General features: G+C 42.1%; 1 protein-coding gene across 1 annotated transcript in view; it reads left to right on the top strand.

Annotated features, from left to right (window-relative positions):
- The first annotated feature begins 5,697 nt into the window (after positions 1-5,697).
- The window catches only part of PGM5 (phosphoglucomutase 5), a 78,682-nt gene continuing 64,199 nt past the window's right edge, over positions 5,698-20,180 (top strand). The window contains exons 1-4 of the mRNA XM_050913337.1: positions 5,698-5,986; positions 14,235-14,397; positions 16,923-17,069; positions 19,598-19,723. Coding sequence (XP_050769294.1) covers positions 5,726-5,986; positions 14,235-14,397; positions 16,923-17,069; positions 19,598-19,723 — 697 coding nt within the window. The 5' untranslated portion in view covers positions 5,698-5,725. The remainder of the gene's footprint in view (positions 5,987-14,234; positions 14,398-16,922; positions 17,070-19,597; positions 19,724-20,180) is intronic.

Consider the following 20,180-nt stretch of genomic DNA (forward strand, 5'->3'; position numbering starts at 1 on the left):
AACAATTGCCCTGTTTCACCGTAATTAGAGACTTATAGCTGTAATGAAATATAGCCTTTTCTGGTAATTAAGTATAATTTCCAGAAAACAACCTCATTGAGTTGTGGTATCCACCAGATCATAAATACTACTTCTCAATAAAGCTCTGCTACAAGGGAACTAATTTTGCTATGAGAGTATAAATACACTTTCTCTGCCTTTTCTAAACATTATAGCAAGGCTTACATAGAAAAGCTTTCATTTGTGAACTGAAAGACAAGACAGATCAAGTGAGTCAAAATATTTAAAAAATTTTCAATTTTATTTTCTCTTTTAATTTTTTTAACTCCTAAGTAATTTACATTTTGAAACAAAGTCATTGCAAGTCAAAGAAAACAAAGTAGTCACAAGTAGGAAATGCCTCAATTGGAAGCACTGGGTTTTAAAACTATTTTTCCTTTTATTAGCAAAACAATATATTAATTGAAATTACCCATTTTCTTTCAGTGGTTTCAAGAAGCCAATATTTTATTTTTAGAACTTTCTTGCAAAATGCTTTTTTCAATAGCTCAGGTTAACAATCTTTATCTTATAATAACACTACTGTATGCCGTTCTTCAAATGATAACTGCACTATAAGAGTAACTGGAAAATCCACTTCAGTGGCAGAATGAGAATTTGAACTGCAAAATATGGCACCATGGGGAATGACTGAATTAATTTTGAGTATCCACATTTCTATCACAAACACATACTGTATGAAACAACTGTAAAAATATGTTTCCATCTAAAACTCGGGTATTATACTAGCACTGAATTGTGAACTTAGTAGTGCAACTGAAGGAGCAAAACTTGCTTAGTTAATGGTGCTTGTACAGTTCTGCTGCAACACTTGCAAGCTGGTACGAAAGATCTTTCCTTAACAGAAAGCAAGCTTCAGGTCCACAGCAATTTCTTGTATATTACCATCAAATCAGATCTGGGCTGGGCTTCCATAATCTACCTTTAAGAAGATCCACTAGTATTTTCTGCCATCTTGCAGAGGGGACACTTCTGGTCACCAGGTCAACTGAATCGGCAGTAATTGTGTGGCTACAGAGGACTTCTGTTGCTGTGGGACAGATTTCTTTCCTTTGAGTCAACACAGACGACAACCCAATGCCCAGCTCAGTGCACGAAAAAATTGGACCTAAAGGGACAAAGAAAGGCACCAGTACAATGCTAGCAAAAAAAGCTGAGGAAACGCAAAAATTATGGCTTTTAAAGTAATTAACATTGCCTCAGTCAATTGCACAAGACAAATGAGTTGTGGTAAACTTCTTAAGGCTCAGGCATTAAAAAGCTTTAAGAACCAAAGTAAGGGTTGAAAATGTTCCTGAACTAGATAGCATACATCAAAACAAGCTTGCAAAATTGGCAGTCAGAAAGCTGATTATTTTACTTGGAACAAATTTAACGCATATCCTATCACTCCATTAAGTTATTTTTTATTTTAACAACCTTTTAAAAACTAACTCACAACACATTATGGTGATACTAAGAATATATTTAGCTGTTGTTTTCCAAGAAGGCATTCCACGCTCTTAAATATCATCCCATATTGATAATTATTCCTTTGTTAGAAATACATAGCAGTAATCACTTAACGCACTGCAATATTGGTGATTTACAGAGACCTCCCCTTTTCAATGAAATCTGCTGAGAGCAGAACTGCTTGTGGGACTTGGTATTGGGTTTGCGTGGCAAGGTTTTAGTAACGGGGGAACTATAGGGGTGGCTTCTGTGAGAAGCTGCTAGAAGCTTCCCCTATGTCTGACAGAGCCAATGCCAGCTGGCTCCAAGACAGACCCACTGCTGGCCAAGGCCCAGCCCATCAGCGACGGTGGTAGCGCCTCTGTGATAACATATTGAAGAAGGGGAAAAAAATCTGCACAACAACCTGCAGCCGGAGAGAGGAGTGAGAATACGTGAGAGCAACAACTCTGCAGACACCAAGGTCAGTGCAGAAGAAGGGGGCGGAGGTGCTCCAGGCACCGGAGCAGAGATTCCCCTGCAGCCCATGGTGAAGACCATGGTGAGGCAGGCTGTGCCCCTGCAGCCCATGGAGGTTAACAGTGGAGCAGAGATTCCCCTGCAGCCCGTGGGGGACCCCACGCTGGAGCCAGTGGATGCGCCCGAAGGAGGCTGTGACCCCATGGGAAGCCCACGCTGGAGCAGGCTCCTGGCAGGACCTGTGGATCCGTGGGGAGAGAGAAGCCCACGCTGGAGCAGGTTTGCTGGCAGGGCTTGTGACCCGGCGGGGGACCCACGCTGGAGCAGTCTGTTCCTGAAGGACTGCACCCCGTGGAAGGGACCCATGCTGGAGCAGTTCACGAAGAACTGCAGCCCGTGGAAAGGACTTGCGTTGGAGAAGCTCGTGGAGGGCTGACCCCCCTGGGAGGGACCCCACGCTGGAGCAGGGGAAGAGTGTGAGGAGTCCTCCCCCTGAGGAGGAAGGAGCAGCAGAAACAATGTGTGATGAACTGACTGCAACCCCCATTCCCCATCCCCCTGTGCTGCTGGGGGGAGGAGGTAGAGAAAATCGGGAGTAAAAAGTTAAGCCTGGGAAGAAGGGAGGGGTGGGGGGAGGGTGTTTTTAAGATTTGGTTTTATTTCTCATTGTCCTACCCTGATTTGATTGGTAATAAAGTAATTTTTCACCAAGTCGAGTCTGTTTTGCCCATGATGGTAATTGCTGAGTGATCTCCTTGACTCACGAGCCTTTCGTTCTATTTTCTCTCCCCTGTCCGGCTGAGGAGGGAGCGATAGAGTGGCTTGGTGGGCACCTGGCATCCAGGCAGGGTCAACGCACCACAGACTTGCATTGCTATAAAAGAGAATTTGAAGTGCTTCCCCATGTATAAGTGTATCAACATAATGCTAATCCAGGTACTGGAAAATTGAAGCATTTATTAAAAAAAAAAAAAAAAAAAATTGTAACTTTTCTTCAGCTTTTGTACTAGAATGTTCAGGCTCTCTACATTAAGTTTTTCATGCTTTGCACTGCTACAGTGAAGGCTGGTAAATTTTTTTTTTTTTAAACAAAACCTGAGCTTCTCATGAAATAGCATGACTTTGGGACCCTGAGTCTTGCAAAGTATTACAGGAATCACAGTAAAAGAGGGGTCACATAAACTTTTCCTTGGACTTATCTCAAGCAGAGTGTGAGTTTGAACTAAAAAACTTACAGTGCTCTTTACAACCCATTACACTCCTGGTAGAGCCATTGTCAATGTGATGCTTGAAGAGACTGCAAAACATACTTTTTCTTTATTCTTCAGCAACATTTATGTAAATGATATGGGTGAAGACAAGTAATTCTGGAAAATTGTCACTGATTGTCCCTCTTAAATGTACATTCTGGGAATGTCAGCGTTTGGAGAGTTTTTAAAACTTATTCAAACTGATATATTTTCTTCCAAATGCTGAACACATTTCCCCTATCCATATGAAAAATGCAGTCAATTCTCTATTTCAAAGACTATTACTTTGCTTCTTACTTTGGTCATGTGTTTTCCTTTATTTGGCATTTGGAACTTACCCGTTCTTTCTAATGCTTTCAACCTTTGTTGATGTTTCCTTGTTGGATACTTGCTGTGGTAGATAGATACCAGTTATCTGATGCCACTTCAGCTTTCACTAATGCAGACTATACGTTGTGGCTTCATTACTGGCAGTGCCCAAAATTATTTCAGGTGTAACAACCTCATCTATAGCTGTGTCTTGTTTACATTAGGGATGTGAGAACTGGCATTTCCATACTGTAGAATTTTTCCTTTTGCTATTTAAAATGCATTCTGAATCAGTACAGGAAGCCACAAATGTGGCTACAGACTATGAAGTCTAACAAAAGAGAAAGAAGAGATTTTACGGCTTCCCTGTATCTGCTCTGGCCCTCTGCCAGAGTATATGGCCCAGTGTACAGGTGTTCCTTCAACAGAGCTATAATTCCTGTATCTGCTTCAGTGGATTAGTTTATTTAAACTAAACTGTTGGGCCTTGCCCACTGTAGCATGTATAGTGTTCTACTGTGAAGGCAGTGGTCACTGCCAAAGGGATGGATGAGCAGCAGACAATCGTTATCTTAAACTGTCATACTCTATCTGCTACAAACCACTAAAGAGTCCGCAGAGCTGGGGCTCAAAACCACAACTGAGTTCCTCTGGTTACCATTGATCAGACGACTCTCACTGACTCTTAATGAGAGTAACTCTATGTAACTCTCTATGTAACAGACAAAAGCATCTTACCCCGTGTTTGCCTGGCCACCTCCTGTCAGGCAGCTAACGCATTGTCTTGCTGAGCCGGTACACGGCATTGTGCTTCTGAGCAGTTTATGAGCAGACTCCTTCATAGAGACTTGAAGAATGCCTTACAAAATTATTTTTGTCTGCTCAGGTGCAGGTCTACACCAGGGATTTCTTAAGCACAAGAATGACATCTAGGTTACATGACTATCTTTTCCAACTCTCCAGCCAACAGAGTTGTCCTGGCAAAATATTGTTGTGTGGGTCCAGTGTGAAACAAGTATTTGGATGGAAAACTTCAGCTGATGTTTGACAGTCACAGGCATCTGTAAACACAGCCTTTATACTGGGACATGTCAGGCATCTTTGCAATTGCCAGTGCCACCACCTCTGCATTTAATTTAAGCAGAATGAACACATATGTCAATGAACTCAGCCTCACCACATCTGTATGAAATACCTTACAGTTTTTCAAAGGGAAAGACACCTTCAGAGGGTTGCTCAGCCTTACAGGGAGTAAGCCTGCACAGAAACCAGCATAATCAGTTATCCTACAAGCAGACCAGACCTTTCCTGTAGTACCCAGCTCCTGCTGTGAAAAAAACAAAACCAAAACCCCTCTGTAAGCTTGCTTACTACACAAAAAACTTGCTTCGGAGCAATGTAGTAAAAAAAAAAAAATTAAAAAAATCGATTCCCCTCGCTTAAGGTTTAGTAGTGAAAGAACCTGTTCATTCCTGAATTGCCTGTTGTTCTGTTTTCTCGCCTGCAGAACGGGACAGTACCACCTCCCAGCCTTACTCCGGCCTGGGGACCGATTCTCTGCTGGGTGCGGGTGCTGCCCCTACCTCCAGCCGGGAGGTGCCACCGAAGGGGAGAGACCGCCGGCCGCTTTCCATGCCGCCCAGAGATACGCGGCCGCCGGGGCGCGGCGGCTGCCTTTCTGCTGGCCGGGAGGGCGGCAGCCGGCGGGGGTCGGTGGGGACGGCTCCAGCGCTGACAGAGCGTGATCCCCCCGAGCAAGTGTGTCGTGCTGGCTCGCCCTCTCCCCCCTGCCTCCGGTTACATGCCTGGCAGCGGACCGCGATCCTCGGCTCCGCTTTCCAGGGTTATTTTTGGCCGGGGCCGCCGCACGCTGACGGCAGCGGACTGGCAAGCCCCAGTCGTCCTTGCGGGCGGCGAGGCGCCGGCGGGGGCCCCGCCGGGCGGGGGAAGGGGCGGCGCGCCCCCCGCGCCCGCCCCGGCTCCCCCGCGGCGCCGGGCTCCCGCCGGCGGGCCGCCGAGGGCTGAGCCCGCCCGCCTCCGGCCCCGCGGGGGCCGGCCGTGAGGGAGCCCGACCCCGCGCCGGCCCGCGGCAGGGAAACGCCTCTCCGCTCCCCGCCGCCGGCGAGGCACCCTGCGAGAGGGGCTGCCGCTCCCCAGCGGAGCCACAGCCGGGCGGGCGGCAGCGGGCCGCCGCCATGGAGAGGACCCCCATCCCGGTGCTGACGGTGCAGACGGTGCCCTACGAGGACCAGCGGCCGACGGGCGGCGGGGGGCTGCGGCGGCCCACGGGGGTCTTCGAGAGCCAGCGCAACTACCTGCCCAACTTCGTGCAGAGCCTCCTCTCCTCCGTCGACCTCCGCGACCGCCAGGGCTGCACCATGGTGGTGGGCAGCGACGGCAGGTACTTCAGCAAGACGGCCATCGAGATCGTCGTCCAGATGGCCGCGGCCAACGGGGTAAGCGGGCCCCCTCACCCTCCCCGCCGCCCGCACGCCGTCCCCTCGGGGCGGCCTGCCGGCTAACCGCCGCTAGCCGGGCCCCCTCAGCCGCCCCCGGCCCGCCTCAGGCGGGCGTCCCCCTTCGCCTCCTGGCAGCGGGGTCCGGGCCCTGCCCGCACCGGCGCCTCCCTGCGCTGAGGAAGCGCGGAGCAGTCCCGTAGCAACGGGGGAGAACGTTTTCATGTCGTAACGCGGGTAGCGCTGAATGTACTAATAAAAATAAGACGAACTTCGCGTCCGGCTGTGTTTCAGTGGTCTGCGCGTCTGATGCCCGAGCCAGCCCGGGGCCGGCTCCTTCGTCCTTTAGGCTCTACCGCTAGGCTTTGGCGTGGCTGGTTTTATCTGTGTATAACGGAGGTGATCGTGATGATAACCTCAGGAGACTGCTGGCCATGCCGTACTGTTTCACACCTTACTGTAGACTGAGGCGGGAATGGGAGCTGAAAAACACGGTTGACTCTGCAGGAGAAAGTGTAGCAGAATTAAAAATAAGTATATGTGGGAAACGAAAGTATCAGATGTGTATCTACTGCTCAGGTTCTTTTAAAAATATTCAAGAATAATGGTATTATTGAAGCAAGAGGAATTCAGCATTTTGGCTGCATCTTAAGAAAATAGTCATTCTTTTCTATTCACTTGCGAACAAATTATGAAATGCAGGAAGACAACAGCGGCAAATACCTCTGTGAAGATGGGTTGCAGCTTTTCTTGTGCGGTTTTGAAAATAGGAAAGAACTCAGGAAGAAAACTGATGTCTTCTGATAGATACATGCACATTCATGTGTTGGTGTATATGCACAGAAAACTGGAAATACTAGCTAATGTAGGCTTGAAGTTTCTGCTTCAAAGCAGAGTTGAAGCTGCTGTCTCTCATTATGATGGCTAAATTGATTCTCCAGATCTGGCAAAAGAAGCGATATAATTTTATAGGGGTTTTTTTGTAGTGAATTTACTTTTTCTTAATTTTTTTCAAAAGCTCCATTCCTTAAATGCAGTCTTGTTTCACAACCGGGACATCTTTCAACTTTGAAACGAGTCTCCATATGTGTCTCAATTTTCCCTGCTGATTTATTGTCACATACAAGCTATATGGATTAGCCAGCCTGGTATACATAATGAGTATTTTAAATTTATTTCAAAAGCACGTTCTCACTATGCTGATACTATCAAGCAGTTGCTGAGTGATACCTGCGATTTCAGAGAGACTGGCTGTGTTATGTACTGGCTAGCTTTTGCAAACTTGCCGTTCATGCAGGGGCCTGGTGGAGCCGAGGGTGTGAGGAGGGCAGTCGGGAGGGACACTGGCAAAGGTGGGGACACTGGTGAGGGTAGCGCGGCGGTGTTTCATCCGCAGCGGCGGGGAGCGAGCGTGCAGGGAGCGAGCGCAGAGCAGTGGGAGCGGGCTGGTGAGTGGGGCGTTGCGAGGAAGGTAGGGCACTCCCTCGCCCCTTTCCCCACGCAGCTCGGTGGAAAAAGCCTCACCGCTGGAATTGTACCTGTTGACCAGGTGGGATAAGGCGCAGCGACAGCTAAAGCAAGAGCCCTGCAGCAAGAGCTGCCCTGCCGAGGCTGAGGTTCTCGCCTGCCCTTGCACACTGGTAGGAGCTTCAGAGTGGGTTACAGCCACAAGGTGACCACAAGGACTGAGGTGCTGAGGAAAACGAGAAGTTTAGGGTTTAGAAGACCAGGGGCTTGTCAGCCAGGTTATGCTGTATTCAGGACTCCTTCCTGACTAACTTTTGCTGTCCGCTTGCCTCCTTCCTGCTGCTTCTGTCACATTCCCCATTTTGCCCTGTTTCCCCTGAAGATCAGGTCTTTTTGACCTCAGGAGATTTCCAGTTTGACATGTTTCTGGCACCTTGCTGTAGTAGTGCTTCCCCTTTCTTAAGTTACTGCAAGTTTCTTCGAAAGACGGTTTCTCCCTAGTGTTTTCTGAAGCCCAAACCCAAGCTTTTCTGCTCACAGTTCCCACAAATATCTGAATTCAAGCATGATACTCTTGCTAATGACACAGTCCTCGCAAATTCAGCAGGCCAGCTGGTGGGGTGCTACTGATACTGCAAAGGTTTCCCATTTCCATGTGCTAATGCTCCATCCCCTCTCTACCATCCTCACCCTGCTCTCCCTGACCCCCATTTCTCTCGAGCACGCTGTAAATGCATAAGCCTTACATTTACTTAGTGAATACTGTTTGTATGTTTTATCCTTTGGCTGTTAAAATACATCTGTTGGGAAAATATCTGAACCTCCCTGAAGGCGTTGTTTAGTGCTGCGCCTTCTAAGTAGGAGGAGAGGAAGGGAATACTCCTGAGGGTGAAGATCTCTCCCTTTGGATGAGGTTAATGTCATTAGAAGGCATGTAGCCAGTATCACAAGGAAAGAAGTAAGCTGATGTAGGCAGGATCAGATGAAATGTGTGGAAGCCTTGAAGTTGCATTCAAAACCTTTAGCCACCCCAGAGTGCCAGCAGAGGGATAGCCACGTAGTGCTGATAAACTGAACTTGAATCTCCTTCCTGGAAGACGCATACTGAGTGTTATGGTTAATTGTGCTTGCCGAGTACAAAAATAAAAGGGATTTTCTATTATCAACTGTAAATGTATTGCCCTTTAGAGTTGCTAGGTTCCCCTTGTTCTAATTCGGTGACTCACCCCGCATTCCCCCTGTGTTAACAGCCTAGCACAGTTGGCATAGGCCCCGGTACAAGGAATGAGATGAGGCCCCCTGCCCAGTCAGCTGCCAGTGCTTGCCCTGCCTTCTTGTCATCTTCAGTCCCTCTGGCTCATGCCCTCCAGCTTGGGGTTGCAGGTACACACTCCACAGCTATAGCCTGCATAGCCTGCCGCTGGTGGCAACAGCTACAGGCTGGTCCATGCTCTGCAGCTGTAATCAGCACCTGCTCCACCAAATCCTTCTGTTCAGAGCTGAAGGTGGCTAACCAGGGCCACCCTTCGAGGGTCACACAGCTGGGGCTGTAGCAAACACATTTGGGTAAGGGCCTGCATGTCATGGGAGGGTGGGGGAGTGTGAGGAAAGGCAGACAGAGGCCCTGTACTATTCTGGGTTGCAACAAGCAGTTTTGTGAAGTGGGGTGGTAGGAGAATATCTGAGGCTCTGTTTCCCTTTTCACCAGTGTCCTGTCAGTAGTAGCGTCCTTGTACCTTCATGTCTGGAAGAACTGAGGTAAAAGGCTCCCATCGTTTATAATACAGTTCCACTACAAATTAAATGCAAGTATTCCATTAGACCCATCAACTGGATGTGGTGTCTCATTTTTGATGCAAAGTTTAGGATAGGTTTAAATGAGAAGCTGCTACGTGTGAGTCTCAGTGGCAGATCAGAAGTTGATGATCATACTCTGAATATGGAAAGTCATAGCAACCTCCTAGAGAGATCACAGAGTATTGCTAGTAACGCTGTAGAAGTTTGAGATGGCAGAGAGTTTTCCAGTTGTCCTGTTTATAATAGCATGTAGTTTTTATTTTCTATGGTCTTCCATGCAAATCTTGCCCTCCCTCCCTGGACCTGTATGATTGATGTATTTGCTTCTACGTTGAGTGTGGCGCTCAGTCACCTTTAAGATACTATAGTAAAAGATATGAGGGCACAGCCCCTTGCTGTCCAGGATATAATCTGCTTGCTTTATGTTCTTTCGAGTTTAATTGACTGAGGCATGTGAGAGATTACTGGGAAAAATAATAAAAAAAAGCATTAAGTGACTCCATGATAATCAACTGAATCGTCTGAAAATGCACAGCTGCAAGTGGTAATATTGCATAAAAATGGTCTTGTAAAGTACTTGTTAGGGTGACTGTTCTTTCAGCTCTAACAGTTTTCTGAGGATCATGGTCTTTGTTTCTGCTGTTGCTACTAAAAGCAGATTGACAAAATAGAACGTGGCGTAGGGGCACAGTATTAGAAGAGACATTACATGCCTGTGATCTCATAGCCATGCAAGTTTTTGAATTCCAAAGATAATCTTTCCATGCTATGAAAGTGTCCAAGATTTTCAGAAGGATATTACTGGAACTTTAATTGTGAGTCAGTACATTGACATTATTTGGCTACTGTTTTAGCCCAGGTTGCGAGAAGTCTGTAAATCTGCGTGTTCATTACTTAAAATTAATTAAATGTGAGTTTAGTATTTGGTTCAGAGACAAAATGAACAGCTTCTGGGCCAAGAGAGGATGAGGTGGTGCATTGTTGCCACCGAAATGAAGAGAGCAGAGGAAGATGGGTAGCATGTGTGCACTTCTAAGGTCTGCACTGTCCTCAGGGACTTTTGTAAAAGCACTGAAGACCTTCACCTAAGGTGAAGCTCTTTGCAGTAGTCACTGGAAGTAAAATATCTGTGTATCATTCATGTAATTTCACTTTCAACATCCTTAATTTAATAATACTAAATATTGCAGTATTTCTATAGTATAGAAATTAGTATAATAAATAATATTTCTAAGTAGTATAGAAATAAAAGCCTTGTGACAAATGTTGAAGGCAAAGCAAATTACTCCTGTTCGTATTAATATTGGGCATCCAGAAAAATGGGAAAACTGGTTTGTGCAACATCTGTTGAACAGAAAAAAAATGAAAATATGGTGAAGAGATAGTGCCAGGTAATTTGTGCATTCTGAATAATCTAAGTATTCTACTTACTTTAAAAAAACAATTTTTGGTGTGCATGAAGGCAAAAATCTAAACCTCACTAGTTTAGATTTAGAAGTACAGAGAACATGGGCTTATGATAAGCCTGTATGCAAGTATAAATGCATTTATACTTGAGTACCTCAAGATAGATTCAGTGTTGCTGTTTTCAGGCATTTTGCAAAATGTAATTCCTGTCATCTTTCTTTTGCTTACCCATACACAATACTGTTTTAAGAGCTGGCACCCATTTCTGGCAGCTGTATTTGGAAGACTGAGTCATTGCTCTAGCTTTCTACATGCTTTATACTTTAAAAAAGGGAGAGACAATATTGAGAACAAACGTTTTCAGTATTTATTTTCATCATGCTTTTCTTTCCATAATAAAGGTACATGGGTAGACTGTTGTATAGACTGGAAGAGAGTTTGTTAAATTCTATTTCCCAGTGTTCTGTGTTTTTCCTAATGCTTCAGTACAATTGGCAATAGTGATTAAATGACAGCATAAATACAACACTCTTGCAAGACATAGCATGTTGTCCAAAAGCTGCTTCATGGACTGAAAAGAAGCCATAAAAGGACACACTCAAATTTAGAACAATTTGGAAAAAATCTCTATTTCTCTTTCAGATTATTTACATGGCACTATTTTAAATAAAACATTAAATTACGTGGCTAATGGAAAGTTTTCTTTCTTGAGCTTGATTCTAAAAGTGTATCAAAGCATGTGCTAGAGCTCCTAGTGATTTCAGTGCTTCTCCTGATGGATGGAGTTTTACCCTACGCATTTTCTGAGGTAAAAGTGTGTCTGTTAGTTGTCAGCCCACAACAACTGGAAACACTTCTGCTTTAAAAAAAAAAAAAAAAAAAAAAAAAGAGTCTTCCTTGTTCCACGATGTAGGAATAGCATTTCTGTGGTAACAAGTAGGGTTGTATAGAGAGTATTTTTGAAGTAGTTTAGTATTCAAAACAGTTGAATAAATAAAATGTAAATGTATCATTTGGAGATTTAAAAGAGTTTTAAAAGATGGGAAGAACATGACATAAATGTGAAGAAGTCTGATCAGTAAGAGGGATACCAGTTTTGTTCTGTAATCAGTGAAATAACATTTAATCAGCTGTTTCACTTGGCTTGGAGCTAGGAGTGGAGGAAATATACCTTTATTGTTGCTCCTAAAGTTGGTAAATTATGATAAATTGAGAGATTTACAAATACACATGCTGTAAATTACTGCTTAGTTTTACCTTCAAGGAGATGCAAGAGTGGGAAGGCAGGAAAGATAAAGTCAGAAAGTGATATGGAGTCTCGCAAGTAAATGTTGTCACAGTGCACAAGCATAACATTTAATCTGTTCGTCAAGGAAAACTATTCACTGGTATGTTTTGTTCCACAAATACATGAAAGGTATTTATGTTATATTCACCATCAGGTTCTATAATAAGGAAGATGGTATTGCTCTTAATCATTCAGTTCTAGGTTAATGAAACTGTATTGTTAGGCTTAAATAGGAAATATAAAATTGTTCAATACCACTGAAGTGAGCAGAAACAAAGTTCAGCTGTGTGGTATATGTGTTAACTGTGTATACACTCCACCCCTACCAACTGACCATGTCAGTGGAAGCACTGCTTTACAATAATCTGTTGAAACAGAAAATGTGGATTCTGCCGATTTGCATTTTTCCTCTTGGAAAGGATACTTGTCTTCCCTGGAAAATATTTTCATTATAGTAGAAAAGTGAGAAACCAAAATTTTTTGTTTCTTTTAACTTTTTTCATTTCCTTCAGAATTGTTCCAACCTGGGAGAAAAAAAGACAGTGAAACAAAACATTTTCCCCATAGTAGCAAGAACAAATCAAATGAACCTTGAAGATTTTCCATGAACTGTACTTATAATTTTGATAGCTTTCCTGTTTTCTAGCAACAATCCGTAGGCTTCAAAATTATCTGTAAAAACTGTGAAAAGAGAACCAGGTAGACAAACAATCACCCTATCATTAGATCTTGAGGTAGAAAGCTCAGTTAATAGAATGCGTTGTTCTGCACATTTTTTTAAATTTGAAAGCAGGTCTTATAATTCTTGGTGAAAGAGAAATGGCTAACCATAGTTCATGCTTTGTGAGGGTTAGCAAAAAAGTAACTTTTGCTTACCTTAGAAGCTGATCGTTTCAACATATAAATCTGTTTTTTTAAATTAAATTGGTTCACAAAAACAGGCTAAATAAATTATCTATTAATCCTTTGCTTTTCTGAAATTATTTGGAACCCCATTTATAAGTAACCATTAAGGGCCTCACACAAGCACTGGAGCCAGAAGGTGGTCATCTGTATATGAAGGAACAGCTCTTTATAGAAAGGAAGCAGGTAGTGACACCTCCTGTGCTGTTGCTTTGCCACACAGACAGTAGAGCTATCAAATCTCCCTCAAACTAGAGAAGGAAATCTGAGGTTGAACTCCCAGTCTGCTTTTAGATGGGGAGTGGGAAGTATTCAGTGTTCTGCCTCTGCCTCTGCCTCTCCCTCCCCCCCCCCCCCCACTACAACAGTGGTGGGGGTTTGTTTGTTTGTTTGTTTAAGTGAGGATATTAAAAAACCCAAACTTTGGCAATATCCTTTTAAGCTCCATATGCAGCTTCCTTAGTTCTCCTCTGTGACACTAACCTCCCCTTCCCCTCTCCTTTTTTGTATCTGCCTGTTTCTCAGGAACTGGAACTCTTTCCTATTTCTTTGTAAATATATTTCTGGTTGGCTCCTAGATTATTTATGTTGAGCTGAAACTGTAGTGTCTGTGTAGGGGATGAAGGCAAGATTTGAAATTGGAACCTTGCAGTGGAACTGCACATAATACCAAACACATTGAGTCAGTGTTTAATAACGCCACCTGAAAGCTTTTTTTTACTTTAAGAATGGTGGGAACTTCCCCTGCTCAGCTGTGCCCTGGGAAACACACCCTCTTCATCTGGAATGGCCAAGGAGCCACTGGAGGCTGAACGGCTGGAGGAGGAGCGATACTTTCTATAGGGCAGGACATCCAAGGGTGTCTTGGTACTAGAGATGTGACTTGCAGAGACTGCAGGTCCTACTGTGTAGTGATATTTGTAGTTGCACTGAAAGGCCGCTCCATGAAAGGCAATTTGTTTGCTGTTCTCTTTTATGCTAGTTAAAGCCCCAGCTCTGCAAACTGTATCCACACTGTCAGCCCTAACTGTATTGATATTTGAGGGGATTTGCTGGTTCGTGGGGGTACCTGGAAAGGTTTGATAGCAGGATCATAGCCCAGTGCTATGCTTGGGAGCTTTGCAAATCACTACCATGGCTGTGCTCTTGCTTTGCTGTCAGTACACAGGCCACTGGGGTTAAATGTGCCAAGATATGATATTTTTTGTCAGCACTCCAGACTAGCATGCAACCAACTCATGTACGTATATTTCTCTGCAAAAGAATAGGTTCTGTACTAGGACTTTACAGTTTCTATCCTATACTTGTGTACCTATATGTGTGTGTTTATTAATTTTCAAAAGTTTAGTACCATTCAGAGTACTTTTGACTTCCTTTTCCACCTAGATCGGTAGATTGGTTATTGGACAGAATGGTATCTTATCCACACCTGCCGTTTCATGTATCATCCGGAAGATCAAAGCAGCTGGTGGAATTATTCTAACAGCTAGCCACAGTCCTGGGGGACCTGGAGGAGAGTTTGGAGTCAAGTTTGAGGTTGCCAATGGAGGTAGGTTTTTTTTTTAATAACACATTACAACATTGCATCTCGGTATGATGAAAAGATACTGACAAGGATAACTAGCTGACTTCAACTATGTGGTTTTAATTTATTCTGTTAAAACTATGACGAACACTCATATCTTTTTTTTCCAGTAATAGGAGTGTATTTGGTTACACGGGACTGTACAATAAGCATTAGATGTTCACTGAAGTCCTTGTGGTAGCTGTAAGATTTCTATTAACCAGAGGTTTGCCATCCCATTTTTATAGCATTTTATGTAGTCTGCCAGATCATTGTAACAGTTCTGATCCTTTTATAAAGATGCCTATGAGGGAGCTCTGTTTTGCTCATATTTCTGTGTTGCTTGTCTTGGCATTTACTTTAAAGCGTGTAATTTCAGAAGTGCTGTAAGCAGTATAACTCATTGTCTTGTATGGAAGAAAGCACTTCTCGTGTTTACCCAGGAAATAACTGCTCTTTTCCAGGGAGAGGATTGTACCATTTTAACTATTGCAATTCCGCTGCTGAATAATGGAATTTGTGTCTATAGCTAATGTCTTTTTTTCCTAAATTGGCAAGCTAACACATGTAGGTATGTTATACATTATGTATGTTTTGTGTTATAGATCTGTGTACACCCATAAAACATCATGGTGACAATTGCTGACACCTTGTATACCTCACACATGTAGAGTGCTTTCCATCTGAAAAACCTGAAAGTGGTTTTACAATAATGTTTCCTTCCCCATTTTGAAGGTGGGAGAACTTGAGAAGGGGATGATTCTCCATTGTCCCTTGTTTAATTGGAAAACATGCATGGTTAAACCAATATGATTTTATAAACAGAATAGGCTTGAATCCCAGAGAGATTAAAGGGACTGTGTAAGGTCAGACAGTGAGAAAGCCAAGGTCACAGCACAAACATACCGGAGCCAAACCATTAGGTGCATTAGCACTCTATAAACTTTAAAACACCACAAACACCTAAAATCTGTTTGATAAGTTGATAACAGTTGGTGGGGCATTGTTTTTAGTGTGCTTTGCCTTTTTAAAGAAAATTCAAACAGGCTGTTGAGCTTTAAATATGAAACACTCCTCAAGCACAGGTCACAAGGTTCAATTATTTATGATAATCAGCAGGGACATAATGAAAAGTAGTTGGTTTACGTTGCAGCTGAGAAAATGTGGGTTTAGTATTAGGCAAGGCTTTTGAACTAAGAGAATGGTTAGGCACCATGACAAGCTCCTAGGGAGGGCTATTGTTGTTCTGCATTCTCGCTTAGTCTATTTTGCAGATTCAGGTCAGGCAGAAGCGGTTTGTTTCTATAGCTGTAGGAGAGAATGCAGAGCGGCACTGTGGGATCTCCTTAGCTGGAAATGTCAGTAGACAATACATCCATCTATCAAGGAAGATCTGGAGCTAATGAAACCTGTCCTTACCCCTTGGATGAGTTTGGATTAGATGAGTAGGAAGTCATTTTCTAAGCCAAATGAAGAGTTAACTGGCTGTTACTTATTGTATTGCCTTGGACCACCTGGTACATTGCATCTAAGATGGAACACGCTAATTTACATGGCAAAGCTGCACTGAATATAGAAGCATTGCTAGAGGTGGGAAGTTAGCACTGAAAAGACAGAGGCTTTGGATTAGGAGAGAGAGTACGTAAAAGAGAATAAAGGAAGTAATTTTTCAGAGTGGAAGTGTGTCTTTAATATAAGCAATGAAGAGTCGGATAAACCAGAAAGGACTTTTGTTGTAACTCAGACTCAACTCTTGCACTACATATGGCATAGCTCCTCTGGTAATTTTTGCATCAAGCCTGCAACTTTCATTTGATTGACAGTAAATCTTTAAAAATAGAGCTAATCTTCAGGATTTGGCAATAAAAGTAATGCACAAGTAAGATGTAATTTCTGTTTCTGGATGACATAACTGTATCAGGTCATAATTGCTTGTTAAGCAATTAAGGTATTTTGAATTCCAACAAAGATGCATTTCATTAAGCCATTGGAGAAAAACTGCAAGAGAACACCACTGTCAAACTGGTGAGACTTTTTAAAATGGTAATTATGTCTAATGAAATAATGTGAAACACAAAGCTATCTCACCTTCACATGTGTGCATTTGCAGAAAGCCATATGAAATACCAGAAACTGCTACTGAAGGACAGGCTTTCCTTGAATACATGTGTTGAGATTCCGTGTAGAGTAAAAAATGGCAGTCTTTGAGCAATAAACCTGAAGAAAGATGGCTGTGGGTTTTTTGGTTCCCTCATCCCCCCTGCCCGGGATAATGGTTGATTTAAATACTCTGTGAATCAAAATGTTGCGAGTAATGCGCTGTACTTCCATGTTATATTTTTTTCAAAAAAAGTTTTAAACCTGTGTTACACTGAAAGAAAAGACCTTATTTGGTATAGTTCTTTATTTGGGTTTATTCCTTAGTAACTCCAATATATTCAGAAAAGTGTTTTTTAAGTAGGGAACCTTCGTTTAAAAAAAATGACCCACCACATTCTTTTTTCTTATAGGACCTGCTCCAGATATAGTTTCAGATAAAATCTATCAAATCAGCAAAACCTTGGAGGAATATGCCATTTGTCCCGATCTCAGAGTTGATCTATCACGCCTAGGGAGACAAGAATTTGATCTGGAGAACAAATTCAAACCTTTCCGAGGTATCAATGTGTGCTTTTATGCATGCTATGTCCATTGATTCTAAATATTAGAATTGCTGCAGAATGATAATGGGTAATTATTTAAACAGAACTTAATTCTTCAAAATGCCTTACTGCAAGTTCTCAAAATATTAGGCAGTATAGGTAAGTGTTGCATTTGTTTTGCACATAAGGAAGCTGAGTTACAGGCTTTAAGTGCATCAGGCATCATCATTTAGCCAAATACCCTTGCTAAATATATGTGCTTAGGCTTGCTAGTAGTTAAACACCAAACAAACACAACTGTTTTTGGACTAGGAATGGTTTGCTCATGGAAGTCTAATTGACAAAAGAGTTCATGAGAGTCTCAGTTTATTCATTCGTTCCTCACACTTTCTGAAAAGTTGTGGGACGTGTAAGGCAGTATAAATCCAGTGACTCCAAGTGTAAAGGGAGTGCTTAAGCACATGTTTAATTTTAAGCACATGAATACTTTTATGCCTACACTTGATTTAAAATGAGCTAACACAGCCATTTTGTCCTGAAGGAGTCAAAAGCAAAGGAAGGGGTCCAGACAATGTTTCAAATATTGTAAAACTCTTGTGTGGCCTCAAGAACTCTTCTTTATTCCTGATGTCATAGAATTAAGGCCAGTTTATTTTCCACCAAAACATTATATTTTGAGACAAAATACATTTTGATAAATAAAGTTTTTGATTAAAAAAATCTTAAATTATGATTTTTTTTTTTTGATTGCAAAGAACATGTTCATCTTTTTAGGCAAACAAAAAGCAAAGAAAATAGAGCTCCAGCACCACTCTGGAATCATATGATTGCCACAGTTTTAAATTTTGTTTTTTCAACTTTTTAATCTCTCCAAATTGTATTTTTCTAAATGAAAATGAGACAGCTCTTCCCCCCCTACAAGTAGTACAAAAATAGATTAAAGATAATTGCAGTTTGTCTGAATGTTTTTCTAAGGAAAAATCATTTCCCAATCATCTCTTCCCAGAATACGTCATCCTGGGACAGTAGAGCTGCCAGGGATCCCTACTGAAGCAATGTAATTGGCTTACAAATGCATGAATAGGTATATTTTACACAGGTCTGAATGCAGAATGAAAGTGCAGAAAGAATGAAAGTAATTTTAAAAGTATTTTAAGATACTGTCTGATGTATTTAAAACTTCTGCTTTTTCAGTTGTATGAACTAACTCCTGTGAATCAAGGCTACAGAGGTGTTGAAGCAACTGAGAGTAAACCAGTTGGGTTTGGCAGGAGCTAAAATAATTTTTAGACTTTAATCCTACATGCACTTTATCTTAACATATGTGAGCAGCTCCACTGAAGTTGAGGCATTTGTTCATATGTGTAAATCTTGGAGCCTACTTAAACATCGTTAGGAGCAGGACATAGAAGATATGCAATGATGTAGTTTTAGTGAATCCTTGAGACTTTCAACATATACCATAGAATTAACTCATTTTCAAATTGGTTTTACAGGTGGTTTTTCAGCCTTGAGAACCTTTTTTTTTTGTTTCTCCATTCAAGTGTATTGTTGCAATCTATTCTAAGCATTTTTCTCAGGCTCAAAAAATGTCTGTGTCATTTTCATGTTATCCTAAAGAAGAGCATTAGGGTGAGGTCAGTGTTTCTGAGGAAAACTGGCTGATATTCTAAGTAATAATTTGACTTGTAACTAAAATATTTCAAGATACTCATTTAACCAGATAAAAAGATGTTTGTGTAACATATGCTTTTTAATTTAATCAGGAAAAGTAATACGTTCCAAGATGACTGAGAAGCATGGCTTTTGACAGTTGTATGGTAACTGCTTTCATTATGACAGACTTACTTTCATTAATTCATCTTAGTTTATTGTTTTACATCCAAAAGAACTAGAAAAATTGTAGCGCTCTGCTTTTATGAATTTAGAATTCCAGTTAGCAAGACCTTAGCAAAAAACAAATGTTGTAGCTGAGCCTAACTTTCCTAAATCAATGAGATATAAAATGTGGAAGTATAGTGGTAGATTGACAACAAACTGGAGACAGATATTCCAGGTGCCAAAACCGAGAAGAATAGGCTGTATGTCTCTCCCAATGGAATGATGCAGACAGATACTGCGGTCAGGTAGAAGAGTAGAATGTGTGGCTTCAACTTGGCATGGACATCTTCCATCCTCTGAGAATAAACCTGTTTAGCTTGAAAAGTTGTTCAGTGATTTAGTGAATGATAAATGAAGAGTTTACTTTGATATAATGCACTCTCATGAATATTTTCAGTGAAATGGGAATTGTCAACTTCCATTATCTCTGCAGTCCTTTAGCAAGCAAAACTTGATCTCTGCAAGGCTTAAAGCTTGATGGTAGCCACACTGAAATCAGTGGAAGTCTTTGACTGCCTCTACGGGCTTCAGAGCAAATCCAGATTATGTAGAGGTTGCACGTTCTGATTTTAGTTGAGGTCTATGACTGGTGGAAGTGTGCTGAAAGAGATATTTTCCCATGTGTGAACTGTAGTGATTTTTTTTCTACCTAATTTTTCTAGTGGAAATTGTGGATTCTGTGGATATCTACCTCAATCTCCTTCGAAGTATCTTTGACTTCAATGCGATCAGAAATTTGCTGACCGGACCCAACCAGATTAAAATAAGAATTGATGCCATGAATGGAGGTATGAACTTAAGTTACTACCAGGACAAAATTGTAGGTACACTGCAATAGCTTCCCAATAAAGATGGTACACTGCAATACTTTCCCAATAAAGGTACAGTGTATAAAAGTCAGACTTTTTAGTAAGGTTAAGGGTAATAAGAAAGGATTTAAACATTATACTAGTATCAAAGGCAATCTTGACAACGGATTAGGTCCCTTATTAGGCAAAGAGGTTTATCTTTCTTGATAAAGAAGTGAAGGCATATGTGTCCAATAAATGTTCTCTTTCTGCATTTGGAAGCAAGCAGGATGAGGTAATCTTGCCATGAGAGGGTGATGAAGTATGTTGCAGTGTGCAGTAACCAAGGAGGTTACAAGGCAGCCTCTACTAAACGTAAATTCTAAATGGTATAAGATTAGTTAAGTCTGAATAAATTGCACCCAAGAGTCCTTAAAGAGTTGGCTGAAACCACTAA

Source organism: Gymnogyps californianus, chromosome Z (assembly GCF_018139145.2).
Source record: "Gymnogyps californianus isolate 813 chromosome Z, ASM1813914v2, whole genome shotgun sequence".
Taxonomy (NCBI): Eukaryota; Metazoa; Chordata; class Aves; order Accipitriformes; family Cathartidae; genus Gymnogyps; species Gymnogyps californianus.